Source organism: Sprattus sprattus (assembly GCF_963457725.1).
Source record: "Sprattus sprattus genome assembly, chromosome: 16".
Taxonomy (NCBI): domain Eukaryota; kingdom Metazoa; phylum Chordata; class Actinopteri; order Clupeiformes; family Clupeidae; genus Sprattus; species Sprattus sprattus.
In genome coordinates this window covers 25873518-25901017 of record NC_137914.1, presented here as the reverse complement: position 1 = coordinate 25901017, position 27500 = coordinate 25873518, and the positions used below count along the sequence as shown (strand labels likewise).

The following is a 27500-nucleotide window of genomic DNA, read 5'->3' as shown; positions in this document are numbered from 1 at the left end:
GCATCAACAGGGCAGACACCAGAGCAGAAACCTGAGGATAGACAGACAGAGAGAAAGATAGAAAGAGAGAAAGAGAGAGAGAGGGCCCCCGGTAGAGGTCACAGTAGAATGGTTTGTAACATATTTTTTGGGAACATTAATACAATCATGCAACTGAGGCTTAATACACATGTAGCTGTTTCATCATTGTGGAAGGAATGTGTTGTGAAATCTCTGGCCTGGGTCGATCAGTATTTAAATGTGGACAGTAGATACACAGAGGTATAAATGCGTAGACAGAAGGGCCATATGTATCCTGAGCTACTGTTGTAGGTTAATGCAGCTGTATTTACTGTAGGTCAGGTTGAGATGGAGGTTCGCTGTAACTCTGCTGTAGTTGGAACATAGTTCAATTCGGCTGCAGCTGTGGTTAAGCTGTGGGCCTACGCAGGCTTGTAGCTATACTGAGCTGTGGTGAGGCTAAGCTGCAGTTGTGTTGTGGTCTGTACACAACCCAGCACACTGAGCTTTAGCGAAACAGATTCTTCTCGAGTGCATTTGGGTGCTATGCTGTGCTCACCTGAGTCTTCCCACCAGTGTTCTCCTGCACCATACTGCGGGACATAGAGGTGCTGACTGCAAAGCACTGGAACATTCCTCCTACAGAGTTACACAGACCCATCGCCAACAGCTCCTGCAGACAGGAGAGTCATTTATTCTCAGGAATAGCGGGAGTCAGAGAGTCGAGACTAAAGGAAGTAGAATGTGGATAGCCTCAGATAAGCTCTCTATGTGTCTCAGTTTCAGTTCATATTTTGATATGAATGGCTTTGTGCCTCATCTATTGCTGTGTTGTGGTGTGGACTGTCTGGGATATTTGAGACTGGTTGATTGGCCCAGGAGGACATGATGATAATCTACGGTGGATGAGGCACAGAGCTCGAACATGATACAACCTTATTAATAGGCACTGTGTCAGCTGTGCTCCAGTCACCAGAAGTCTGAGATCCACTGATATTCTAGCAATATCCTGACCCACACCACAACAGCTTTACAAGGTTGCAAGATATTGATCAGTCATGTGACCACACACTTACATCAAAAGACGTCCTTTTCAGTCTTTGTGCTTCTTGTAATTAACTGAGATGGGCCCTGGCAGAAGGCTGCGCTGCTTTTGATTGCAGATTGACATCATTACATTTCCCTAATCTGATTGCCATGTTATTCGATATTGTTGCATCACAGTGTTCATGTTACCAAGCTGCTATTCTTACCCAAAGGTGTCTAACCCAGATTTAATGTTATCGGATTGCTGCTTCCTCTGATTACTATATATATAGTTAGGTTCCCAGTTTCCATTCTACCCTGTCACTACTCTGTCTATACTTTAGACACCTGAGGTGCTGCGTGGTGTGGGGTGGTCCTGGGTGGTTCCCGGGCTACCTGGTTGCTGTCGATGCTGTAGCCATGCTTGAGGGCAAACATGGTCCCTAGAGAGGCGGTGAAACCAAAGCCAACCACTGCCAGAGCAAACGCAGGGAGGAGTAGATCCTGAGAGCGGGAGAAGGGTGGGAGAGATGGAGCAGACAGACTGCAGGAGAGAGAGAAAAACAGCAGGGATGGCATGACTACAGGGAATGTTCCTAAGGAATGTCTGATCGTATTAATACTCACTGGACTCTCAAACTGATCACACACATGTGCACGCAGGGTACTGACCCAATGGGTACGGTCCCCACAATCTGAACTGTGTACTTCCCAGACAGATCCAGCTGCCAAGACAAGATGGTGGCCAAAATAACCTAAAAAGAGGTAGCATTTACATTTACATTTAGTCATTTAGCAGATGCTTTTGTCCAAAGCGACGTACAAGGGAGATTTATGGGCATTTATGGGCTTCTGCATGTAAATATCTACAAATGCTCCCAGTGTGTGTGTGTGTGTGTGTGTGTGTGTGTGTGTGTGTGTGTGTGTGTGTGTGTGTGCGTGTGTGCGTGCGTGCGTGTGTGTCTGTGTGTGTGTGTGTGTGTGTGTGTGTGTGTGTGTGTGTGCGTGTGTGTCTGTGTGTGTGTGTGTGTGTGTGTGTGTGTCTCTGTGTGTGTGTGTGTGTGTGTGTGTGTGTGTGTGCATGTGCCTGTGTTCACTCACCAGTATTAGTTCCCATGGCACAGGCATGGGGAGCTGTTTTTTTAAGTAGTTGTTCAGCACCTTTCCCCCGGCTAGTGTTACCATGGAAACAGCCGAGACAATTAACGCTCCAGGCGATGCCTTATCCAATCCAGACAAAACATCTCCCAACATCTGTCACACATACACACAGACATGTATGCCCATACGTATCATAGGAGGAGAGAATGTCACATTGTTTCTAAAAGACATTCGCTGATCACCAATCAGTTTTCATTCCCACCACCTTATAACAAAATCACATATACATATACACACAATCACGCTCATACACACACAGTCACAATCTCTCTCTCTCACACACACACACACACACACACACACACACACACACACACACACACACACACACACAATAACGATCATAGACACACACAGTCACAACCTCACACACACACACACACGCGCACACACACACGCGCACACACGCAAACAAACACACTCACACATTTACCCAGAACAGAGCAAAGACCCCTGCATGTCGCCGTGTGGCAATGCCTGCCAGCAGAGGTAGCTGGTGTATGGTGACATGGATGGCTGCTGCAGTGGTGTATCCCCCGACTAATGGGCGCGAGAGCCAGCGACACACACCCCCACAGCGCAGCACACACATCAGGATCTACACAATGACACAGAGAGCAGAGATTGGACAGTACAACACTAGCTGTGCTAGATTCACATGGTTCTGTTGCAATCTCCAGTGAAAACCTTCAGTGGCAGTGAAAATACCCACAGGAGGCACAAGATTAGTGTGTGTGTGTGTGTGTGTGTGTGTGTGTGTGTGTGTGTGTGTGTGTGTGTGTGTGTGTGTGTGTTCCCTTATTCACGGTGAGTGATACATGCCATGTGTGTGTACCTGTATGAGTCCACACATGATGGTGAGCTGAGCTGCCACACTCACTCTGGCCATATCAGTGGCACTTTCACTTTTGTCCTCCATGCTGTCTGGCAACTTTATATCACATGTCACTGTCCCAACCATGATCGCAAGAATAGAAAATGTACCTACAGAAAACACCCATAATATATATAAACAAAGAAAAACATCATAAAAAAAAACAATGTTATGGCAGCATTCTGCATTTACACCAGTGTAATAAGTCTGCTGAAGTTAAGTGTAAAGTTGTATGAGGAGTTGTTTTGTTGTGTAGTGTTGTGTAGTTGCTGTGTTGTGCAGTGTTGTGTAGTTGCTGTGTTGTGTAGTGTTGTGTAGTTGCTGTGTTGTGTAGTGTTGTATAGTGTAGTGTAGTGCTGTTGCTGTGCTGCTTACCCACTGAAATGTGTTTGGATGTCCCAAAGATGAAGTAGAGGAGAATGGGATAGAAAGAGGAGTAGAGGCCAAACACTGGAGGCACGGCAGCCAGCATGGCGTTGGCCAGTCCTGAGTTAAGGAGAAGAACAAGAGATGAGGGACAGCTAAAGGCTCATGGGATGAGAAGGGAGATGAGAAGAGAGACAGCTTAAAGCTTGTGAGATAAGATGAGAGAGAGACAGCTAAAGGCTCGTGAGATGAGAAGAGAAGAGAGACAGCTAAAGGCTTGTGAGATGAGAAGACAAACAGCTAAAGGCTCGTGAGATGAGAGACACAGCTAAAGGCTTGTGAGATGAGAAGAGAGAAAGCTAAAGGCTTGTGAGATGAGAAGAGAGACAGCTAAAGGCTTGTGAGATGAGAAGAGAGACAGCTAAAGGCTCGTGAGATGAGAAGAGAGACAGCTAAAGGCTTGTGAGATGAGAAGAGAAAAAGCTAAAGGCTTGTGAGATGAGAAGAGAGAAAGCTAAAGGCTTGTGAGATGAGAAGAGAGACAGCTAAAGGCTCGTGAGATGAGATGAGAAGAGAGACAGCTAAAGGCTCGTGAGATGAGAAGAGAGAAAGCTTAAGGCTTGTGAGATGAGAAGAGAAAAAGCTAAAGGCTTGTGAGATGAGATGAGAAGAGAGACAGCTGAAGGCTCGTGAGATGAGATGAGAAGAGAGACAGCTTAAGGCTCATGAGATGAGATGAGAGACAGCTAAAGGCTCGTGAGATGAGATGAGAAGAGAGAGCTCAAGGCTAGATGAGAAGAGAGACAGCTAAAGGCTCTGAGATGAGATGAGAAGAGAGACAGTTAATGGCTCGGCTTGTGAGATGAGAAGAGAGACAGCTAAAGGCTCTGAGATGAGATGAGAAGAGAGACAGTTAAAGGCTCTGAGATGAGATGAGAAGAGAGACAGTTAATGGCTCGGCTTGTGAGATGAGAAGAGAGACAGCTAAAGGCTCGTGAGATGAGAAGAGAGACAGCTAAAGGCTTGTGAGATGAGAAGATAGACAGTTTAAGGCTTGTGAGATGAGATGAGAAGAGAGACAGCTAAAAGCTTGTGAGATGAGATGAGAAGAGAGACAGCTAGAGAGAGATTGTGAAAGTTGATCTGTAGGAGAATGAAAGCCTGCGGGTGTCTGACCCTGGGGCAGATGCATGATGCCCACGCTGATGCCTGAGATGAGGTCTCCAATGGCATTCTCTCTGAGGGAGTAACGAGGCAGCCATGACAGCACAGGGACACATGAGAAGAAGCAGCTCTTCAGACGGGGACCGGAACACCTGCACACACACACACGCACACACACACAGTCACACACACACACACACACACATAGATGAGCCTTCACACAAAGCCCTACGTGGTGAATGTATGTGGTAAATGCCTGTGCAAAGCTGACAATAATAGACCTATTGTGATAAAGAGTCCTGTGTACCTGCATAATTGCTTTTGTTACTATACTCACCATCGCTCTGACTTCAACTTGTCCAAAATTGACTGGGACTCTTTTCTGACCCGCCGCCCCAGAATATCCAGCTGAGGTTCATTCAGACTGAGGCTGTTCAGAGGCTCAGCAACCTCACTCTGGCAAAGGCTGTCAGAGTCCATCTGTAAAGTCTACTAAATGAGAGCAAACGCAGCGATATTCTTACTTGCTTACCTCACACACTGGTTAACACTTAGCTGTGAGCTGGTCACATTCAACTATGGGTCTAGCTCACAACCCAATCCATGCTCATACACATGCTCCACTTATTCCAAAAACAATGGACATACCCAACTACACAACCCCTACAAGCACACACACACACACACACACACACACAAATAAGCCTCCACTTGGTTTGAGGGGCCCAGCTGCATACCCATTATTACCCAACCACACAACCCCTACACACACACACACACACACACACACACACACACACACACACACACACACACACACACACACACACAAAGCGCAGCTACATGACACTAAATAACTAAATATCCCTTCTAATCGCTGCTGAACTGAGCCAAACAAGGTCAAGTGGGACCAAGCAGATAAGCCTACTTGCTTTTCAGAAGTCTATACTCCCAACATGAAGAGTCTAAAACTAGCTTTTCAGAAGTTCATACTTCCAACATGAAGAGTCTTAAAATAGCTTTTCCGAAGTCTATAATCCCAACATGAAGAGTCTAAAACTAGCTTTTCAGAAGTTTATACTCCCAACATAAAGAGTCTAAAACTAGCTTTTCAGAAGTCTTATACTCCCAACATGAAGAGTCTAAAACTAGCTTTTCTGAGGTCTATACTCCCAACATGAAGAGTCTAAAACTAGCTTGTGGGAATAATGCAAACACAAGGTCCTTCCACTTTGAGAGAGTTCCCAGGCTTACAAAAGGTGGTTCAGTGCGAGTGACAGTGTGAGATCTTGGAGCCTTGCCAAACAGCCTGGCAGTGGTACAAGCGGAACACACGGGCCAGTGGGAAGAGCCAGTCTCATAAAAGGACTCTTTGACCTGCTGTTTTTCTCTTACTTAGAGACACCAGCAATAGGAACATTCTCCGAACATTGATACAAACAGACATAGCCATTCATTTGGGACATCTTTGACCAAAATATAACACAGAACATTGATACAAACAGAGATAGCCATTAATTTGGGACATCTTTGACCAAAATATAACATAGCATTGTATTTCGGATTCCCCTGCAATTCCCCCACAGTTAAATGCTAATATGTGAAGACGTACATCTTAAACATGCACAAGGCCTTGAGGCTAATGGTAAAGAATGAGAAACAGCTGACGAGATACGTTTCCATAATATCACTTTTCACAATAATGCCATAAATAGTTAAACTAGTAAAATAATTGGTTTCGATGCTTGCCTAGACGTTTGGACCACCCCCTCCTGTCCCTGTTTCTCCCACGTGTGTACCTATTATCAGCCGCTCTGACACAATCACTACCTCGTTCCCCTTGGCTCTGCGTGGATCACTCCTATCAGCCTTATCTGAACCTGTGGCACGTGAGCCCGCCAGCTCATTACATAACTCAGAGCACACCGTGTGTTCCCATTTACACACCCATTTACTGAATCATTACCTCCCTTAATACATTCTATTAAAAGGGTATCAGTCCTAATTACACCATAACCTCTCCTGATAGGCCCTTATCTCTCCACACTGGATGAATCCATTAAGATCAAGGGGTCTCCAGGTGCCTTGGTGGTGCCAATAAAAATGCCAGCCCTCCATTTTCCAACACACACCCACCCTATCACCACTAATGAGTGTGCAAACATGAGTCAGCTCTTTGTATCATTCATGTCTTCCTGATACCTTTTATTCCATTTTAAACTGACTTCTACAATGACTTTTAACTCACTGACAGAAAGATAGACATCTTGTGCTAGGTATTACAGGGAAAATGAATGCAGTCTTTCATTGCAATAGTGCAACAGAGGCTCATGTGTGTGATTTCAAGTTCCAAACTTCCTTGAACTTGCTGATTGCATCGTACACAGTTCCAACAGCTTGTTCTCTGTGAAAACCAATGTGCAAACCTGAATTACCATTGACAAATGTGAGCTGGTAGCCATGACAGAGAAAATGGAAAGCAACTAGTCTGGTAGCAGATAGAGTGAATGCGGTTAAAGTGTATAATCAACAGTAAAAAAACGTGAATTTTCTAAGCAAGCTTTAATCACACAAAGCATATGATCATTTCTCAAAGGTCATAAAACCAGGAGCAGCAAAGTATATGAGGTCATACTTCATATACAGGAAGTCTCAAGTGATTTCTTTCAGAGAAATGAGACACAGTGTTTCATCCAGACAAAACACTGGCTCAGTGGGCTGCTTACAAAAACACTCCAACTCCAAACCAAACTTTACAGTGACAGGCTACCATCAGAATGACTCAAGACTCAATTTAATAATGACAGCAGGCCAGTTATCTACATGAGGCCTGCGATCAAAGGCCAGGCAGACATCAGAGTTGCTATCAGTCTGCATCACATCCTGTCAGCACATGTAGAAGTGTGTTTGTGAGTCGATGTGTGTGACAGAGAGAAAGAGAGGACAGAACAGAGAGGTTGAGGAGTGAAATTTCTCTCTCTTACCTTGACATGAGCCTCCTGTGGACACTGTGTTTTTTAAGGAACTTAATACAAGAACCCCACCCACAACTGCCATCACCCCCTCCACTCATTGGTCACCTGACTCCATTATAGACCAACAAAAATACTCCACTTGGGTTAAAATAAAACCTGGTGGGTTTAAATTGCATTACTTGAAATCTGAATGCAAAAAATTACACTCTAAGTTAACACGCAAAGTATAGATACAAACAAACAAACAAATGACTGTATCTTTCCATTTGAGACAGAAATGTTTTGCTTCCATGTAACAAAAAAGACTTTTGTCTGAACTATGTTTTAGTCAAGGGCAGTTTATTCAAGTAATTCATTCTAGGATTGATGTTTGTCATAAAGCTTTATAATTCCAGGATTACTGGTTCCTCATGATGTTTTAAAAGACACATTTATGTCCACACAACCCTGCAGGCTTGCAAAAGAACAACACAGACGATGTTCATCATCAATGTAAACAGAAGTGATATTTGACAATAATCTCATTATCTCATAATCTCATGCTGTTATGCTGTTGTATTTTCCTGTGCCTGAGGCAGTCCGACATAACTTAAAGTTTTTTGCACCCGTCAGTCCATGTTCTATGATTTCAAGGGGACTTGTTGAGTGCTTCAGCGCATGCTGGCAAGACCATTTTCTGAGCTCCCATTAATCTCCAGCTGGTGTGGGTTTACGTCCTTCTGTCAATGATTTCAATGTTTTCCTAATAGCTAATGGTCAGAACTGGTTTTGACATGGTCTAGATCACACTTGAATGTAGTTGTAATGAATGTGACCCCCGCATGTCCAGTGATCATGCGTGTGTGGATGTGGAGCTGAGGGTGGGGGGGGGTGGAGGCTCAGTAGTGGATCTGGCCCAGCAGCAGCGTGAGGTCCTTCAGCCTCTCGGCACGGCAGCGGGCCGACTGGTGCAACGGCAGCTCGAAGAAGGAGAAGGTGAAGCTCCGCGTGAAGCTCAGGTTGGACACGGCGCGCAGCGGTGGCAGGCGGGGAGGCCGAGGGGGGCGGCGGAGCGGGAGGGGGCGGCGACGGGAACGACCACTGCGCCCGCTCTGTGCCGTGACTGGCAGAGAGGGGTGGGAGGTGGGAGGGGCAGTGGACGGAGGCGGGGCTGGAGGGAGAGAGGGGGGAGGCGGAGGAGGTGGGGGACGGGGACGGGGGCGGGGAATGCTGGTGAAGGAGGAGTCAGAGAGACAGGGGCCTTCCCAGGGGGCCATGCTGTCGGGCGGAACGGTGGAGGGATGGGCGTGTAGAGCGCCACGCCGCCGCTTTATGTGTGGGCGCTGCTGCTGCTGCTGCAGGGATGAGAGGACTGGTGACACACACACACACACACACACACACACACACACACACACACAGATAGGCAGACATACACACACACACACACACACACACACACACACACACACACACACACACACACACACACACATGGCATAAATGCATAGAAACACATAGAAAGAATTTGCAAACCATGATGTGCTACAGTGCATCAATGAAGTTTATGTTGGGTTAACATTTTAGGATTAGGATTCCTCCTGCTATAGGCCTCCTTCCATGCTATTGGAGTGATGTGTGTGTGCTGCATGTTCCTTATCCAGTACATTATCAGCAGAAGAATGGCATGTGGCGGTGTGGTGATGGTGTTAGGTGTCTTTGTATTGACAGGTGGAACAAAGCTATATGAAAACAAACTCTTCAGCCTGAGTGTACATGAGAACCCATGCATGCACGCACGCACGCACCCACACGGACACACGCACGGACACACACACACGCACACGCACACGCACACGCACACGCACAGTCTCAAACCGTATTAGAGAGACTGGTATGGTCTTTGATACCATCAGCTCAATATCAGAAGCTGACAGAGCTGTGATTGTAAAGGCACAACAGATCCACCATCACCACAACACGCAGCCCAGAACCATTCAGCACACCATGTACTACTCAAGAAGTCAACAAAACACCAGACCGAAAATAACCACAGCACAGCCAGAAGCATGGGAGACTACACAGTGAGTGAGGTTACTCAAATGGCCAGCTCCCTGAAGGAGATTTCAAAAGGTTAAAGTTCATCTTAAAGGTTTGCCAGCTTAATAATGTCCACACCTTTTTCATTGGCTACGGAACTGAGCACAAAGGTTGCATGGACTGAAAGTATAGTAAATATTCTTAAGTTCATTACCTAAATGCATTTAAGGTGTTCGTTGTGTGATGTTTCATGGGAATGGTTGGTGAGTTTGTGTCTGAGAAAGGTCTGAGATTGAAACTACCTGCTGCCTTGTGTCCAGAGGAGCCAATTAAGGGAAGCTTGTCACCTGGTATTTTTGGAGCACTGGCCTATGAAGACGTATCAAGGTCACACAGTCAGGGTATGGAAATGGACATTTACAATAACATGCTATGAATAAGCATCCCAGACAAGGCCACACAGTGTTAGAATACACAGCCAAAGCACGCATGACCAATTATGTGAGGAACTTCAAGTGTTTGTATGTGTATGTGTTTGGAGCCTACTTCTTTAGAGGCAGATGTGTATGTGTTTGGAGCCTACCTCTTAAGAGGCAGATGTGTATGTGTTTGGAGCTCTTTAGAGGAAGATGTGTATGTGTTTGGAGATCTTTAGAGGCAGATGTGTGTGTTTGGAGCCTACCTCTTGAGAGGCAGATGTGTATGTGCTTGGAGCCTACCTCTTGAGAGGCAGATGTGTATGTGCTTGGAGCCTACCTCTTGAGAGGCAGATGTGTATGTGCTTGGAGCCTACCTCTCTAGAGGCTGATGAGGGCATGTTTTCTTCTCCTCTCTTCCACCCTCTCCGTCGGTTCATCTTTTCACCCCCATCAGAACTGTCCTCTTCCTGTTCTCTGAGGCTGGGCCACATGTTTCAGGCACACACACACACACACACACACAAACACTTTTACAGTAGAACTCCTCGTCCCTCTTTATCCTTGCACTGGTGCCCGGTCCATTGGAGCTGGTGTTTTCACCGGTGGCCACTGGTATCTGACGCTCCTTCCTGGCTCTACAGTACTGCGCCTGGGCATATTTCTCTTCTCTGCCTTTACTCCTTTATATCCCCTCCACTCTCTCTATCTCTCTCTCTGTCATAGGAGAGGTTGTCAGCTACATGGCACACTCACAAAAGGGAATCTGAGAGGAGAGTGAAATATTAATGCAGCATCTGAGCCCCCCCCCCCCGTACCCCCAACACACACACAATATATGATACAACCTCTTACACATATTACACCATCCAGAAATAAAATGATTAACTTGTATAGGTACAGTACAAGTGAGTAAATTACTGGCCATGCGAAAATGAAATAGCATGGCCACTTGCAAAGACACTCAAGACTCTCAATGACGAGATCCTCATGAAACTGAGAGATTCCTATGATAAAATCACCATGCTAACGTGGACTATGCAAAGGGTGGAAGAAGGCTGACTGAAAGTAGTGTTCTTATGTAGCTGTTCACATGATGAAACACATTTGCACATGGAATTGATCAGCGTGTGCAAAGAGCGTGCAGTTTGGTCATGAATTCCACACGGGCCATGAGGTGCTGACAGAGCCGTACTGCATTATACAGCGGAGTTCCACATAGCAGGAATACCACAGTCACACACACCACATGGCCAAAGGCTGTTATGGGAGCCTGCAAAGAAGCACTGAAGCATTACCTCTGGATGATTCAACCAAAGTCTATAGCAAGAAGTAGACTTGCTATACAGGTATGGACTTTGCAATTCAAATGTAACTTTCCCTCCACTACAAATATCGCCATAAAGACAAAGGTGTATCACACAGATTTTTTTATTTCAGTTTTAAAACATGTTCAGCCAATTTTAAAAGTCACATGATTGTCCAGCAATCATTCCAAAGTCTCTTGACACACACTGCAGATGGTGATTTTACAGCCTGCATCACTTTTCTTCGGGGGTCTGTTCCGATGTGCCATTTCTAGTGAAGGTCACGTTCAGACGCTCCTGTAGTTTTCTTGAGTCTGTGTCCATCTGTCCGTCTGGCTCACTGTGTCTTCCTATGGACGTGATTCTCAGCAGCTGCAGGCCCTGACCACACACCGCTGCCAAGGTCTCACCCTCTCGGCGCCACACCTCCAACCCGGCCACGTCTGCTGTGTGTGTGAACATCGCGCCCTGCCTACGGAGACTGGAGCCGTTCTCACACACACTCCACACACACACCCGCTGGTCAGGAGAGGTGGAGACGATCAGAGACCTGTCTATCATTTGCAAGGCAGTGAGGGGGGCGGCATGGGCCAATGGCTCTGACCAATGGGAGAGCAGCTCCAGAGATACCTCAGCACCTTCTGATTGACACTGAGGAAACGTCACTCTGAGGAGGAGCACTGAGAGCTGTCCGTCATCTCCACCACTGGCCACTGAGAGGAGACGCTCATTATGTGATCCCACCTCTGGCTCCTCCCACACAGCCAGACTGTTTACTCCACTCTGATGAATGGGCAGAGAGAGGCAAGGCACGGTGGGACCTGGAGCGAACAAACGAACACACACACACACACACACACACACACACACACACACATGTACGTGAACAAGCTGCTGGAAAAAGTGTAAACAGTTGTGCAATCACAAGAGAGTGAGTGGAGAGAAATGTTGTTGAACTCACCCTCCCATCTCTGGCCCTCACACAGAGCCAACACAGAGGTCCAGTCCCACACACACACATGGCCGTCTGTAGCTCCACTGAACACCAACACGTGCCTGAGAGGGAGAGCAAGAGATAGAGATAGACGGAGTGAATGAGAGAGATAGAAGGATAGAATGAGAGACACACAGAGACAGAGAGAGAGAGCGAGAGAGTAATGGTTTGGAAATGGGCACCTGTTGTTATAGGTAATGCCACAGAAAGAGTTGCCCAGGTTCGTAGTCTCTTACCGTTCATCCTGTGGGCTCTGCAGGCGGTGGGCATCGACACTGAGAACACACCTTTGGTGGTAAAAACACTCCCAGAGTAATTCAGCCTTGCCTGCCTGTTCAGAAACACCAAATAACCTGAGAGATGGGAGAGGGCAAATTGGAATAGAGTGGGAAGAAAGAAATTCAGATTCCAATATGTTCAATGTTCCCCTTTAAATATCAGGTGCATCCAGACTAAATACATTGCCTTACTGTGGGAGGGTACATTCAGACACCTACCTCACTGCTCCATCACTGCAGGCCAGTGCCAGGAGGACTCTGTCTGGCCCATCATGCACCACGGCCATAGACATATACCTGAACAGACCCAAAAGATGAAATTCTTTAAATAAACACGCATGACATGTATGTGGCGCTAACAAATATGTGTTCTGAAGTCACTGTGCTTCAGAGGTCATATTGCAATATTACATTTCATGACAATTAACATTCACTGTGCATTGTCAAAAAAAGGCTCCAAGGCAACTTCTCCCAACCATCCAGGAACAGTTTGGTGATAAACAATGCATTTTCCAGCATGATGGAGTACCTTGCCATAAGGCAAAAGTGATAACTAATTGGCTCGGGGAACAAAACATTGATATTTTGGGTCCATTGGCCAGGAAACTCCAAAGACCTTAATCCCATTGATAACTTGTGATCAATCCTCAAGAGGCGGGTGGACAAACAAAAAACAACTAATTCTGACAAACTCCAAGCATTGATTATAAAAGAATGGGCTGCCATCAGTCAGGATGTGGCCCAGAAGTGACATGACAGCATGCCAGGGCGGATTGCAGAGGTCTTGTAAAAGAAGGGTTAACACTGCAAATATTGACTTTTTGCATTAACTTCATGTAATTGTCAATAAAAGCCTTTGACACTTATTAAATGTTTGTAATTATACTCCAGTCTTCCATAGTAACATCTGATAAAAATATCTAAAGACACTGAAGCAGCAAACTTTGTGAAAATGTATATTTTTGTCATTCTCAAAACGTTTGGCCACGACTCTAGTCTCTATCTAGGACACAACTACTGTTCATCATAGACTGATTCTTCAACGTTACCCATACGCCCCCTAGTGGCTGCAGGATTGGTCTCATTCAAATTATTAATTCATGGGCCTCTTTTTAATTCATAAAGTAATCTACTTATTCATGAAATAATGACGCTCTCTCCCTAATACAGAAACAAAACACACGCATGATCTCTATTTTTATTCAAAACACCCACCAATTCAGGACAACACACACCTGGTCTCAGGGTCCATTTTCACAGTTTTGTGTCGATTCCTCTTTCGCTCCCATTGTTCATCCAACCGGTGGCTGGTTATCTGGCTAACCTGACAGGTAGGCTGGCCACCCTCTCCATGCCAGCCAATCAGGAGCCTGTAGCACTGTAGCTGGGCCCGCCCCCCTGCTGAGAAGAGCAGGGAGGAGGTGGAGGTGGAGGTGTGCCCCCCATCTCTACGGAGAGAAGTGAGGGTGCGCACATTGGAGATGTGATCGGTGATGACGCTCAGTACTCGCACTGTCCCCGTGTTCACCTGCACAGCCAGCACACTCACACTAGTGTCCTCCCCCCCGGTCACCAGCACCTCCCAGCATCCTGAGTTGCCCAGGCGACATATGCACCCCACCCCCTTGCCGTGTAGCCCCTCCCGCAGGGTCTGTCCAGTTGCCATGGAGACACTCTTGGCATGTGTGGGGGGGTAGTGCGCCAGGACAGCCCCTTGTCTGATGAAGACAAGCATCCCTCCACCAGCGCAGTGTGTGTGGGCTCCTTGGTCTGATAGGGTGGGGGGTCTGTAGCCCCAGGAGCGATGCCCCCCTCCACAGAGCACAGACAGCAGCGTCTCCTGCCTCAACGGGTCCCACACCACGAAACTCACTGAGCGGAAGCCCACCAGTGCGAACCTCGCTTCTGCCAGCACCCTTCCCTCTGTCTGCTGCTCTCGCCCTCTCATTCCACTCGCTCTCTCCATCCCTTCTTCCCCCTCTTCCATTGGCCCCATCTCTTCATTCATGTCCCTCTCTTGCAGGAAGAGAACCCTCTCTAGCCACTCCATACCTTTAGCGCTCCGCTGGGCCCTCTGTACCGTCATTGTGTTGCCGTGGACAACCAGGACCCTCACAAAGCCGTCACGGCCAGTGCTGTAACACAGGCCATCACACTCGCACACACTGGTCACACCCTGTTTCCCATGCACCCCAAATAAAACACACACTGGCCCCATAGTCTCTGTCCATGCCTCATGGCCTCTCTCCCTCACCTCTTCCCTCTCTTTCTGGGCACACCCAGTCTCCTCTGCCTCTCCCTTCACCCCATCATTCTCCCTGTGTTCTCTGTAAAGCAGCAGGGATCCTCTCCTGTCTCCACAGACCCAGAGTGTGTCCTGGCTGAGGGTGTTTGCATCTGTTAGTGTTACAGCAGCAGTGAGCCAGCGCTTGGAGCAGGGTGGCAGCAAGAAGGGCTGGAGCTGCCAAAACCTTAGGGTGACGCCCACTTCACCCGCATCTACCCCAACTTGCCAGCGGTAGACACGCCCCCCCGCCCCTGAGGCCAATAGGCACACATCCTGACCCTGTCCTAGCCACACCCACTGCAGACTTTGGACCTTCCCCTCACCGGCTCTCAAAACAACAGCCCTCTCCGGGAGCGAAAGAGGGAACACACACACTCCGCCATTCAGATTCCCAACCGCGCACACACACACTCCCCCACGCATGCAAACCACCTCCATCACACAGTAGGATTGGAACTCAGGGTCACCCACCCACACACACCTCCAATCCTGCCCCCCCCTAAGGTACACTCTCCCACGATCTGTACACACCAGCACCCCTCCCTCCACCCCTGTACCACCGTCCACCAGACACACCACTTTAGGAGAGCCCTCCCCTCTGAACTCCAGATCGACCACGCCCTCCCCCTCCCCCTCTCCACCCTCTGTGGACTCTCTCTCTGCCTCATGCCCCCTCAGTCTCCAGACTCTCACCCCTCCATCCGCTCCGCCAGTGGCAACCCAGCGCTGCTCCTCACTGACGGCCAGGGCCCTCGCCCCGCCTGCCCGGTGCCCCTTGAAGCTTCGCTCCACTCTGCCATCTCCACCCCACATAAGACAGGCCCCGTCCTCTCCAGCACTGAAGACGCCGTTCTGTGCCAGTTGCACGCAGAAGACCCGTGCCTGGTGCCCGTAAAGCACGTGCTGGCACAGCGGCTCCAGTTCCCCGCACCCTCCAGGTTCTCCCAGTGCCCCCACACTCCAAACACGCACGCTCCTGTCGTCTGAGGCGGAGGCCAGCAGCCCAGACTGGGGCAGGTACGCCAGGCTGAAGATCACTCCGCTGTGGCCAGGGAGACGCCTCTCCACCGGGGCTGCCTGCTCCTGACTGCCTGATCCAGGTCTCCATAAGACCAGCTGGTTGAAGACAGTCCCACCAACCAGAACCGCAGAGTCCCAGAGTGAACCAATCAGAAGGCCCGAGTAGAGGAGACACACCCCTTGGCAGGAGCGTAGACGCACCATGTGGCCAGACTTTGCCTCCAGTAGCAGTGCAGTATTATGAGCCAGAACCACACCCAGTAAAGTGCAAGGCTTCTCCCCCAGCCAGCGCACATCCAGCAGCCAGTCTTGAAGCTCCATTAGCGGGCCACTCAGCTGTAGGGTCGGGCTTTGTGCTGTTAGGGTAACAAGCCGCAGGCCCTTCCCTCCAAACACAGCAAGCTCAGCACCTCTATCCCACACTCTTGATGGAGCCGCATCATGCTTCTCCTCAACCCCACAGTCCGGCAGTGGTCTGGGTCTCACTCCATGGATACGATAGTTCTGTAGCACACTCAGTGAAGCACATAGTTTGGGCTGAGCGTGGAGACTATACACAGAAAGCACCGGCCCTTCAGCTGAACACAGGTAGGAGAGAAAATCGGACAACAACTAACATTTGTAAAGAATAATATACAATAAACAACTCATAATTGATCATTCAAATAAATGATACCTATTCATTGCATAGCATGTGTAGAATAGTTTACCGGTCAGCAGATATTCCTCTCCCACAAACTCCAGGGCTGTTACAGGAGCTACCAAAGCGGCGCTGTCCAGCACATACCCACTTTCCGCCTTGTCCATCTCACCAGTCTACGACTGAAACACAATCAACGCGTCAGATGCTAAGCCTGTTATCTTTTCACTTTTGCCAGGGGTACAACGTAACTCTAGCGTCTGTTCAACCACTTGCTTCTTCCTAAGGTAGTCTAGAAACTAATGTTACCTAACTAGTCGAAATAAACGTCATACCTACCGTTTCAGATATATATTTTCAGGTCGTGCTAGCTCATTTGTACTGGAATAAGTAGGTAGTAATGTTAAACTAAATAGGGACAAGATGTTCTCGTTTTCCTGTCATTTGTCTCTTTCAGATCTATCCATGCTTCATCTACCACGAGTTCTTCTTTCCGTCAACTTTCCTGCTATCCAATGGTATGCGTCGATACTACCTAATCGTATTCAAGAGTAAGCTCGACCCCTATTGGCCAGAACAGCGCATTTGCACATCTGCGCATGCCACTCGTGCGTGTTGTTTGAATTTTGCATCTGGCCGCGCAAACGCAAGGGGGTGGTAACCGGACAAAGTGTATTTTGTGAAATTAATCCAGTGCCATTGTCCGCCTGACGGTATGCGTGTATTTCACTTTTGTCTTGACTGAACGATTAATTATATAGAAAATAATAATAACACATTGATATTATATGTAATCCATTCATATATTTTAAACCCTAATTGCTTGCTTGCAAGCTAACCTAATTGCACAATGACATAGGTGGCCAGGCTAGCTGGCTAAGAAGCTATTCAGTGAAAATAAGGTAGCATAGCTAGCTAACACCAGCTAACCGTAGCTGTCGTGACTAGCCTGCCGACCGAGAAAACTTCAGATTTGAGATCCACCAAGTTGCAAACATGAACTTGAGGGATGTGTCTCTGTTGTTGATCTCACCGTATAGTTTTTACGGAGGCAAGCTATTGTTCCACTTGCTCGGTTTTCACCTTGTGCAGGCGCCTTTGTTGTGTTTATGATTACCCTCAGCCACATCAGCCACCTGACTGTAATAACGGTAGCGTTAATGTCATCTCCGCTTTGTTGTGATTTTTGCTGGCATTTAGAGTTCACATTTAAACAGGAACACTAAAGTGTTTTGCAAATGGTTTTGTAGTGAATTTTTCTTCAGGATTATTGTATGTATAATACTTAAATGATTAACGGCTGTCCTTTTTCATTCTAGCATTTATCCCTTTCAACCGGTACAAAATTGTCGGCTTCAGAATTGTTGTCGTTGGCAACAAAGGGACTGTCCACTATTATGAAGCATGTTATTTAAGTGACAACGCTAAGTTGACAGGAGGGATGCTCCCTCCTATCGATTTTTTGGGTCAACAATGCGTTTTCAGACATGACACATTGTCTCAGACGCTGCTCTACCATCATGGACGTGACCCTATGAATGACGTGTTCCGTCACCCTCCTTCCCTCCCCCCTCACGCCGTGCCCTGATGATCGACCCCCCTGGTGAGTATACGACGCCTCTCATGCGCGCTCCAGTGTTGTTTCCGGCCATGTCCAACAGGACACCCAACTTCACTCTGGAGCAGAAGCTCTACCTGCTCCAGCGCATGCAAGGCGTGGTGGAGACAGTGCAGGACTTCCGCAAGGACACCAACACCACTGCGCAGCGCAACGCTGTGTGGGATCAGCTAGCTCGGGCCTTCAACGGCGCTTTCCCCGACCGGCCACCCAGCTCCACCGGCTCACTCAAGACGCTGTGGAAGCGTCTGAAGGTGGAGTGCCGTGCAGCGCTCCACAGACGGCAGGAGCAGCTGGCAGCCGGCCTGACCCCCACGGTGCTTACACAGGTGCAGAGGGAGGTCACCGCACTGGTGCCTAACCTCATCTCCAATAAGGATGACCTGGATGGAGAGATGGGCTACAACGCAAACAAGGGCACCTCGCCGGTCACTGGTGAGTCCACCACAGCTGCAGGGGAGAGTTGAGGCAGCCTGTGAAGATTACATTACTTACCTTCCAGGGGTGAAGGGGCTGCTAGTGCTAGGGAAGGCTCAGAGAGTCAGAGGTCACACCTCCAGGGCTGAAGGGGTCAAAGGTCAATAATAAGGATCCTAAACAGCATTTCACCCCATGTTTAGCTGATGGCACTCAGTCAGCTGAAATTAAACAAAGAAGTACATTTATCACAAACAGCTGTTGAGTAATAAGGAGACTACAGCTGTGATTGAGTGTCGTCCCTACACATGAGTATGTGCTCTCACTGCCACACATTCGACATTGGCTTTGCGGTCAAAGTGCAGGTTTGGTACACTGTAAACCTTAACAAGTTCAGAGTACTTAAAACTTTTGATGTAACCGATAACATAATACAATTTGAGTACATTTATATATTTTATAAGTAAACTTAACAAAAAAATTATACATCGACTATACTGATTTATTTTGTTATCATTTTCATAATTTTTGAGTTCTCTGAACTCATATTATTCCAAAATCGTATAGGATTTTGCCTCGTCGGATATTTGTGTTTCTCTGGGTCTTTCACAAACTAGTTATTACGCCCTTACAAGTTTTTGAAAGGGTATCTTCCTTACGTTCCAACTTCTTAAGTAAGCTCTTACTGTAGAGAGAACTGTCATTGGTTTAGCAGATGTTTTTATCCATAGCGATTTACAAGGAATTTTGCATTTATAGATCAGGAGCAGTTTAGGGGTTCACACTTATACACTTGGTAAGGAGGAATCGAACTAGCAACCTTCCAACCTCTGGATTACTAAACGACTCCTCTACCTTAAGTCTGCTGTCTCCGTCTCTCATCACAAGAGCTTTGCAATGGTGTTCTCAACGACGTTGATGACGTCAGATACTAAAAAAATGTGAGTTATCAGGCAATGTTTCAAACAAATACATTCCGATACAATTAAAACGTCTTCACTTGCTCAGAAAACTAATACATTTTAAATTGGGTCAACTAAATACCAGGTTTTAAGCACTGAATACATAATGTTAATGAGTTAGTAGAACTGTCTTGGTTTACAGTGTACCCTGTAGATCCGGGTTCAAGTCTGGGTGGGGTGGCTACTCTCTCCCTTTGCTACAACAGCAAAAGATGGACTTAAATGCAGTGGGTGTCTCAAAAACACAGATGAGCACCACAGTAGAACGAAAACATCTTTCATTTGGATTCATCTAGCATTTAAAGGGTGAAAAGTGAAAACACATGAATTGAATCACTAAATAAAGGTGGCACACAGCAAGTGAGAGGAGATCCTGTCCCTGCAGGTCATTGCTCACAGGCACTCTGACACACATATGAAATGCACTGTGGGCAGGTTTCCTGAACAAGGATAACGCCTGGTCCTCAGCTAAATTGCATTTATTTCAAGAAGGTGGGGTGGGTTTATAAGCAGTATCCTCCAAATCTCGGAGTTTATTATTAATAAAGATTATTCTCTCTCTCTCTCTCTCTCTCTCTCTCTCTCTCTCTCTCTCTCTCTCTCTCTCTCATTCTCACTCTCGCTCAGTTGCAGGCACCAGTGGGAGTGACCAAGAGGAGGCTGATCACAATGAGGTAAAGTTTCAAACAAGTGTGTTCACATCTTTTATTTGACAGTTATGTCATATCAGTATTATAAACATAGCACAAAAAGTAATGACATTTGTGTTTGGTAGATTATTTCTTTGTTGTAACAATGCTTACCGTGGGAAAGCCTGTTTATTTCCCTTTTAAATGGTGCCTTATTTGTAATGAACATGCATTTGGGGGATGAGCAGCAGAGCTGTGTAAGTGGGTTGCGCCCATCAAAAATGTGCCAAATCTTCTCTGCCACTACTAAACAGCTTATTTTGCTGTTGCTATTGTTTGGTGTTTGGTGGATTGGATGATTGAAGTTTGAAGTAACATGACATATTGAACATTTAGCAATTTACGCGCGTGTGTGCTTATGTCTATAGGATCTAGATAGCAAGGAGCAGTTGGCCATTAACCTGGGCCTGGCCACTGCACCTTCTGAGCAGAAACTGGAGTCTGGGCTGTCTCCAGGCCACGCCCCCAACCAACACCTTCGACCCCACCCACATGCCTCTGCTGTCACCACTCCTCGCCCCCCCGCCCTCTTCTACCCGGGGCAGCCAGCGGCAGCGCCGTCCTCTCGCCCCAGCGCCTTCCAGGAGTCCCCGGTGGAGCTGCGTGGCTTGTCTCGTGTGTGTGAGCGCACCGGTGGCGGCGGGGGCAGCAGCGGGGGCTCGTGGGACGAGCAGCGTCGGGAGCTGTACGTGCTGGAGCACGAGCAGACCATGCGCCTGCTGGCCCTGCAGGAGTGCGTGTGGGAGGGCAAGCGCCGCGCTGCACGGCAGAAGGAGAAGGCGGCACGGGCCAAGAAACTTTACTACCGGGCCAAGCTCAAGACGATAGGAGCCGAGGTGCCTGCCTCCAGCTCATCAGACGACAGTGATCACTGACGTTAACACACATGCACTAACACACACACACACACACACACACACACACACACACACACACACACAGATGAGCAAGTGATCTGAGGAACAACTGAAGGGGATGGGTGATCATCTACCACATCATGTGACCTAGTGTCCTTCTCATCACCGTATTAGAAGAATGAATGCATATGAAATTATCTGGCACACGGAGAAACTCTGAATTGAGATTTTAAACTACATGTGTGTTCAGTTAGGGTGAGTTGGGGTTTATCGAAAGGTTTGGTCATGCAGACACAACATTGCAAATCTAGGCTCTGGCTATAGGCGAGGCTATCACTGTTTAGTTTTCAAAAGACTAGCCACACAAAAAATGCATTAAGTGCTTTGTTAAAGCTGCTGTAAGCAATACTCATTTGGAATAAGCTAAACTGACTTAACATCCTGGTAGTTATCACTGTAATATGGACTGTATTTATATAGCACTTTTTTTACTGTCACAATTAATGTCTTATATTCACCCTTTTTCTGACACACAACACACATACACAACCACACACCCACCAGTCAGCACATAAGGAGCAGATGGGGTGTCAGTGTGTTGCTCAAAAACACTTCAGCGCTAGGGAAAGAGGAGCGGGACTCAAACCAGGAACCCTCTGGTTTCCACACGGCTGCTCCACACATGCCCTAGGTCACATGCTCACGTGCCCGTGCTCCTCCGGGCCCCTCCATTGAGCTTCTAAATGTCAGATCAGAGTTGGGACAAAGATCAATCAGGGAACATTCAAAAAGAAGGGCATCCCTGCCTGCAAAGGATTTTGCTTATGCACAGCACATTAAAGAACTGCTGATATTGCTTACGACAGCTTTAACAGGCTCAGAATGTCCTTCCAGCTGATTTGGGTGCTTCGCTGTACCCCATGAATCAAAGAACTGGGCTCATTTACTGCTGTAGACTGTTGATGCATACAATGGTTCCCTCTTGGAACTAGATTATCTTCTTCAGGTTTTTAACATTTACAACATCTCAGAACCTTTTAGGTGCTGTTCAGGTCCTATTCAAAGCCACATGTACAAACCTCCGCCTCACTTGCCTTCTTTAGGATGCTGCTTCCAGTATAACTGGTGGCTCACACGTCTTTCCCTGAATGTAACACAACCTCAGTGGTCTACATCATCATTTGAAAGTTACATTATGAGGGGCCATTATGCCATGATATTAATGGATTAGTGTAGTGATGAGAAATTCATGCATTTTTAACTTACCTCAAATTTTGCTGTAAACTTTCTGACAATATGTATTGGATAGTACATTGTCTTGGTTGATCAACTACATTTGTGATTTGATAAGATGATATTTTTGCAAGTACAACTTTAAGCTTAAAGTTAGCTGATATTTATTGCCAGTCCATGTTGATGATATCCACACCCGTCTGTAGATATATCTCTGGATACATGAACAGAGAGCGTTTTTATCATTTCCCAAGGATTGTTGTTGCTGTGTTATTACAAAGCATTGAGTAGATGCTTAAAAGGTGCCTGGTGATGCCAGCCAACTCAGGGCAGCTTGGGCATAACCAGCTATCACTGCCTCATTTAAATGTGTACGTGTACACACACACACACACACACACACACACAAAGAAAGCCAGACCTGTAGCAATAATTGTTTTTATTTTTTTTATTTTTAATGTCCAACATTTCTCTTGTACAGTTTCCATGGCAATGGAGAGACGACTGCCTCTACATTACCCCAGGTCAAAGGGATGCCACGCATCCCATAATAAAACACATTTAAAAACCAAGAGAGATACACAGCCTCTTTCCCTCCCCTTCATCCATCCATTCTGTCTCTGTCTCTTGCTCCTGCTGGAAGGGTGTCCTCTCTCCTCATATTGGGCACACAGTGGAAAAGTCTGGTCCCGTACACACACTTTGGGCTGGCTTCCCAGACGAGGATTAAGCTTAGTCCTGGGCTGAGGAACATGCCTCTATTCAACATGCTGTTTGCTTTGGGACTAGACCTAATCCTTGGAGAATTGCCAGTGATTTGGAAATGAAAAGACATTACAACAACTGCAAATACACTCCTTCAAATGGAACTCAACCTCCATACACACAACATGATCTGTAAAGCATCAATAAACATTAAAACTCAGATATGCATAAATAATTAATTAAATAAAATAAATTAATCTCATGACTGTACAAGATAAAGGTACTATAAATAAATGGTAGAAGTGAGCAGTAAAAAAAAATGAGGTACAGTTCAAAAGGGCAAGGATAGGTTGGGAAGAGGGTTTCTTTTTGGCAAAACTCACATTAATCCAAATGGATGACACGTAAAGAGATGAATGGATATGACGGTTACTTTAAATGAGACAGGATATGAAGCTATATGTTTGTGTCGGTGTGTGTATCCGTGTGCCTTCCCCTCTTACCTCCATTCTATTCCAGGTTATTTTGGCAGACTGGCAGTCTGATCTGAACAGTGTGTATAAAACGTAAAAGTGCCTTTCCTGCTCTGAAAACAACTGCACTCAGACCATCTTCCTGTCCTCTACCTTCCAATATCCACATGGATCAGGACCATGTCAAGTTCAATACCTCTACATCCCACCACTGCCACTGTCTCCTCATAATCTCATTTTACAATCACAGGTCTGTCCAATCCCGTCCCCTCTATAACCCTTTATATAAATCATCCCTCCTGTCTCCTCACCAATCACATATCCACGTCATAATTCTCATCAATCACGTGAATCCCTGTCCCTTTGTCATATATCCAGCCTTCCTGTGTGAGTGGGTGCATTTGTTTGTGTGCGTGTGTCAGTTTAGAGATATGCATCATATGATGTCTGGTAAAGGTATGGATCAGGACAGGTTAAGGTTGAGTCTGGCTTTCTGAAACAGGGAGAAATCACATCTCTCTCACCACCTTGCTGGACAAAAATCTGCAAAAAACATCACAAGAGATTCATCTCCAATGAAAAAGATACAAAAATGTATAAAAATGTTATTTACAGTTTCATATTTTCTGATCCTCTCTGGCGTTTGGGTATGAAGTCTGTGTTATGCTACTCAAATGTGACAACTGTCGTCTTTTCTCTCCTTCTCTTCTCCTGGCTCAGGCTCTAGCACATCCCCTGCGAGAGCCTGCCATTCCATATCCAGAAACTCCTCCTTCCTGCAGTAGAATTCAGTCCAAAGTCCTTTGATATCCTTAGGGGCGCTAGGTAGGCTACAACATGGAGCCACTTCCTTTTCCTGTGTCCCCCAGTGCTGAAATGCATTGTGGGATGGGGAGGGTGTCATCAAGACTGTCCCTCACTTCTGTTGATTCTGCAGAGAGTAAAACCAACAATGAGACTGAAAACAATCCATACTGTTTGTGTGAAATGAATGCAAGGATCATGAACACAGACACACATACACACAGTCACACACACACAGTCAAGACACAGAGTCAAGACTGGGTAGAAGCAGCACTTTATATTTATATATATAATATGTATAAAAAAATGTAACAATGAGTTGGCTATTGCAAAGACTCCCATGCATGTACATATAGGAGGTGGAGGTAAGGTAGATCGGAAGGACCCAATCAAAGGACAGAGAATAATGACTGACAGGCAGACAGGATCTTAAAGGGAGTGGGTGATGGGCAGGAGGGGGCGGGACTTACTCAGCGTCGGGTGAGACCTCAGAGATGCTGTGAGAGGTGGCAGAGTGGGGTGGGGAGGGGGAGGGGCCAGTTGCCTGGGGGTTGGCTGTGGGCGGGGCCAGGACAGAGGAGCTGAAGGAGGCCAGGATGGAGGAGAGAATGTCCAGGTGCTCGCTGGAGGGGGGTCTGCTGGAGAGGGCTGCCGATGCGGAACCCGAGCTCAAGGGAGGAGGGTACCTACATGAAGGGGCGGAGTCAAGTCGCCCGCGGCGCGTGGGGTGGAGCTCCGGCAGCTGTGGCTCCTCGCTGATTGGTGGGGGAGGCGAGGAGGGCGGGGGCTGCTCCGGGTGCGAGGGCTGCCGAGGGGGCAGCGTGCGTAGCCATTCCCGACACGGCCCTGCACCATTGGGCCCTCCAGAGGTCTCCAGCTGCTCACGCGAGCGGCTGCTCATCAGCGCCCCCCCGAGGTGCTCACGAGACAGCTGCCTCCGTGTCAGCGTGCCGAGCTGGGACCGCGAGCCGCTCAGGCCGCCCTCCAGCCCCGGGCCGGCCAGGTCCTCGCGTGAGGTGTGTGCGCTGTGAGTGGGACCCAGCCTCTCGCGGGACCCGCCTAGCTCGCGTCGCCGCGGCAGCAGGTCCAGGTTGTCACGGGAGCGTTGCCGGCGGGCGAGCGAGTCGAGGTGCTCCCTGGACGAGTGGCGGGAGGCGGGCTGAGACAGGGAGCCTGAGCACATGCGGCCGTATGAGGCAGCCGGCACGCCGCGGTGACCCAGTGTAGAGGTGCGGTACCAGGACAGCTCACTCGGAACCTGACCCACAGAGGATAGAGCCGGTGGGCAGCCCATACGGTTCTTGAGAATACCTGACAGAGAGAAAGGGAACCACAGTGAGTTAATGTGAGTGGGGTCTGCAAATATAACTAATCCCACATGACATTGCTTTTAAGAGGGTCAGAATTCGACAGGAGGGTGGATTTATTGTTTCTAGTTGACATTTAATAATTTGACTGTGTAATTTAAAGAGATTTTATACAACAAAACCAACTGCTGACTCGGGCCTTTTGAGTGTGTACATGTTTGCATCTCACCCTTGCGATGTCTCTGTGAAGGTGTGAGTCCATTCTCGTCTCCGCTGGTAAGAGCTGCGTCGGGCTGGTTGTTGTTGGCCGCGTCCTTGCTATAGTCAGCCCCCAGGGGGCGCTCAGAGCCCCACTTCTGCAGAGAGTGGACCTCACACTCCTCCAGAGCAGGCCAATAGGACAGCAGGTCATTCCCATCCAGGTCTGAAACACAAACAACAACAAATCTCATTGGTTGAGGCTCACACACACATCATGCAGGACACATTGCTCAGTGGGTAAGAATTACACGACTGTGAATAATCTAAGGAGACGGCACAGATAAAACAGATGAATGAGAACACACACACACACACACACACACACACAAACACAACTCAGCAGTCAGTCTGTTAAGATATGACCCAAAGTAACAGTAGGAGAAAATAACTTCTTGCTTATCTACACGATTTTTCCTCAGGCAAGAATGTCTGAGAAAGGCTCCCTGTTACAGACTACTGAGGCATACTGATTCAAAGTCTATTTTATGTGTGTGTGTGTGTGTGTGTGTGTGTGTGCGTGTGTGTCTGTGTGTCTGTGTGTGTGTGAATGTGTGTGTGTGTGTCTCTCTCTCTCTCTCTGAACTGATGTCACAAGCATGGTTTTGCTTTCGCATCTCTTCATTTTTTAATGAAGTCCCACCTCAGCGTCTGCCATGCAGTCCTGTCAGACAGCAGCGGTGCTGGCAGTGTGTGTGTGTGGGGATATGCAGCTTTGATGCTCTCCGTGTAATGCACCTTCCTCGCTTCTTTGTTCAGGAGATTTCAGAAGGGCATTAGATCTGTCTAACACTAGCGAGAGCACGGGAATCTCATGTTGAGAAGCTTCTCCCTGTTGTTATTCCTCGGGAACAAGATGTTTCCTCTTTTATTCATCGCTGCTAGCGTGTGGAGCAGCATTGAAAAGGCATGCCTGGCTGAACTGCTTGGCTTAGGCTCCTCTGTCATGGCATTATCTATGTTACTGCGGGCTCGAGACTGCCTCCCAGACAGTGATTATATAGCAGCCCAGGGCTAAATCATATTTGTAGTAGCACATCTTCAATCAGAGCTCAAGTGGTGGGCATCAGCCAGTGTAATTCCACTCTAGTGAAAGGTTCAGGCACAATTACCGGGTTGTTTGTGAAAGGTGTGGAAAGGTACAGTAAGTTTAGACTAATCATACATTTAGAGTGGAGTGTTCAGTAACGCTAGGGCCTGATCCTTGGGGAAGTGTGTGTGTGTGTCTGTGTGTCTGTGTGTCAGTGTGTCTGTCTGTGTGTGTGTGTGTGTGTGTGTGTGTGTGTGTGTGTGTGTGTGTGTGTCTGTGTGTGTGTGTGTGTCTGTGTGTGTGTGTGTGTGTGTGTGTGTCTGTGTGTGTGTGTGTGTGTGTGTGTGTGTGTGTCTGTGTCTGTGTGTGTCTGTGTGTGTCTGTGTGTCTGTGGCTTTCAGTGGGTCGGTGAGAGGAGACGGGGGCTCACCTTTGGTGCCATTCTGGGTGGGTTCTGTGAGCAGCCTCTCTTTGTGGTTGGAGCGCTTGAAACGCCGCTGAATGCGTCCACGGAGACGCACGTTGTCCTCGCTCTCGGAGGACGGGATGGACAGACTGCGCTCTTCCTCCAGAGAGAGATCTGAATCTGAGTCGGAGTCTTCACCTGAGAGAGACAGAGG

At 47.6% G+C, this 27500-nt stretch overlaps 5 protein-coding genes across 5 annotated transcripts in view; 1 reads left to right on the top strand and 4 right to left on the bottom strand.

Moving 5' to 3' along the window:
* Window positions 1-5071, bottom strand: part of slc26a6.1 (solute carrier family 26 member 6, tandem duplicate 1) — a gene marked incomplete at both ends in the record, with an annotated part of 7181 nt that extends 2110 nt beyond the window's left edge. Inside the window, 10 exons of the mRNA XM_080853858.1 lie at window positions 1-31; window positions 560-673; window positions 1423-1570; window positions 1699-1781; window positions 2128-2280; window positions 2621-2785; window positions 3023-3171; window positions 3437-3547; window positions 4604-4743; window positions 4929-5071. The exon at window positions 1-31 is cut by the window's left edge and continues 47 nt beyond it. Of these exons, the coding sequence (XP_080709984.1) occupies window positions 1-31; window positions 560-673; window positions 1423-1570; window positions 1699-1781; window positions 2128-2280; window positions 2621-2785; window positions 3023-3171; window positions 3437-3547; window positions 4604-4743; window positions 4929-5071 (1237 nt within the window). The remainder of the gene's footprint in view (window positions 32-559; window positions 674-1422; window positions 1571-1698; window positions 1782-2127; window positions 2281-2620; window positions 2786-3022; window positions 3172-3436; window positions 3548-4603; window positions 4744-4928) is intronic.
* Window positions 5072-7942: 2871 nt separating this feature from the next.
* Window positions 7943-10646, bottom strand: LOC308377612 (uncharacterized protein). The gene is made up of 3 exons (XM_080854334.1): window positions 10379-10646; window positions 9888-9954; window positions 7943-8917 (listed from the first exon to the last, which is right to left on the bottom strand). The coding sequence occupies exons 1-3, from the start codon at window positions 10493-10495 to the stop codon at window positions 8445-8447; spliced, it is 657 nt and encodes a 218-aa protein (XP_080710460.1). The 5' UTR covers window positions 10496-10646; the 3' UTR covers window positions 7943-8444.
* Window positions 10647-11542: 896 nt separating this feature from the next.
* Window positions 11543-16995, bottom strand: wdr6 (WD repeat domain 6; the record flags this gene model as incomplete). Its single annotated transcript, XM_080854646.1, has 7 exons — window positions 16867-16995; window positions 16598-16709; window positions 13816-16465; window positions 12800-12877; window positions 12539-12655; window positions 12270-12364; window positions 11543-12129 (listed from the first exon to the last, which is right to left on the bottom strand). Exons 2-7 carry the CDS (start codon window positions 16692-16694, stop codon window positions 11543-11545), a joined length of 3624 nt encoding a protein of 1207 aa, XP_080710772.1. The 5' UTR covers window positions 16695-16709; window positions 16867-16995.
* A 1119-nt stretch (window positions 16996-18114) lies between these two features.
* Window positions 18115-21088, top strand: fsbp (fibrinogen silencer binding protein; the record flags this gene model as incomplete). Its single annotated transcript, XM_080853857.1, has 3 exons — window positions 18115-18580; window positions 20152-20198; window positions 20582-21088. 3 exons carry the CDS (start codon window positions 18115-18117, stop codon window positions 21086-21088), a joined length of 1020 nt encoding a protein of 339 aa, XP_080709983.1.
* Window positions 21089-24751: 3663 nt separating this feature from the next.
* celsr3 (cadherin, EGF LAG seven-pass G-type receptor 3) overlaps window positions 24752-27500 on the bottom strand; it is a gene marked incomplete at both ends in the record, with an annotated part of 52594 nt that continues 49845 nt past the window's right edge. The window contains 3 exon segments of the mRNA XM_080853856.1: window positions 24752-25596; window positions 25822-26016; window positions 27311-27484. Coding sequence (XP_080709982.1) covers window positions 24752-25596; window positions 25822-26016; window positions 27311-27484 — 1214 coding nt within the window.

Bases quoted from the DNA above. Each gene is read 5' to 3' on its own strand.
- LOC308377612 (XM_080854334.1), bottom strand. From the start codon at position 10,495: ATGTGGCCCAGCCTCAGAGAACAGGAAGAGGACAGTTCTGATGGGGGT. The intron at 9,955-10,378 runs GTAGGCTCCAAG...ACGTCTTCATAG, and splicing joins CCTCATCAGCCTCTAGAGAG to GCCAGTGCTCCAAAAATACC. The intron at 8,918-9,887 runs GTAGTTTCAATC...GTGTGTCACCAG, and splicing joins CTCTGGACACAAGGCAGCAG to TCCTCTCATCCCTGCAGCAG.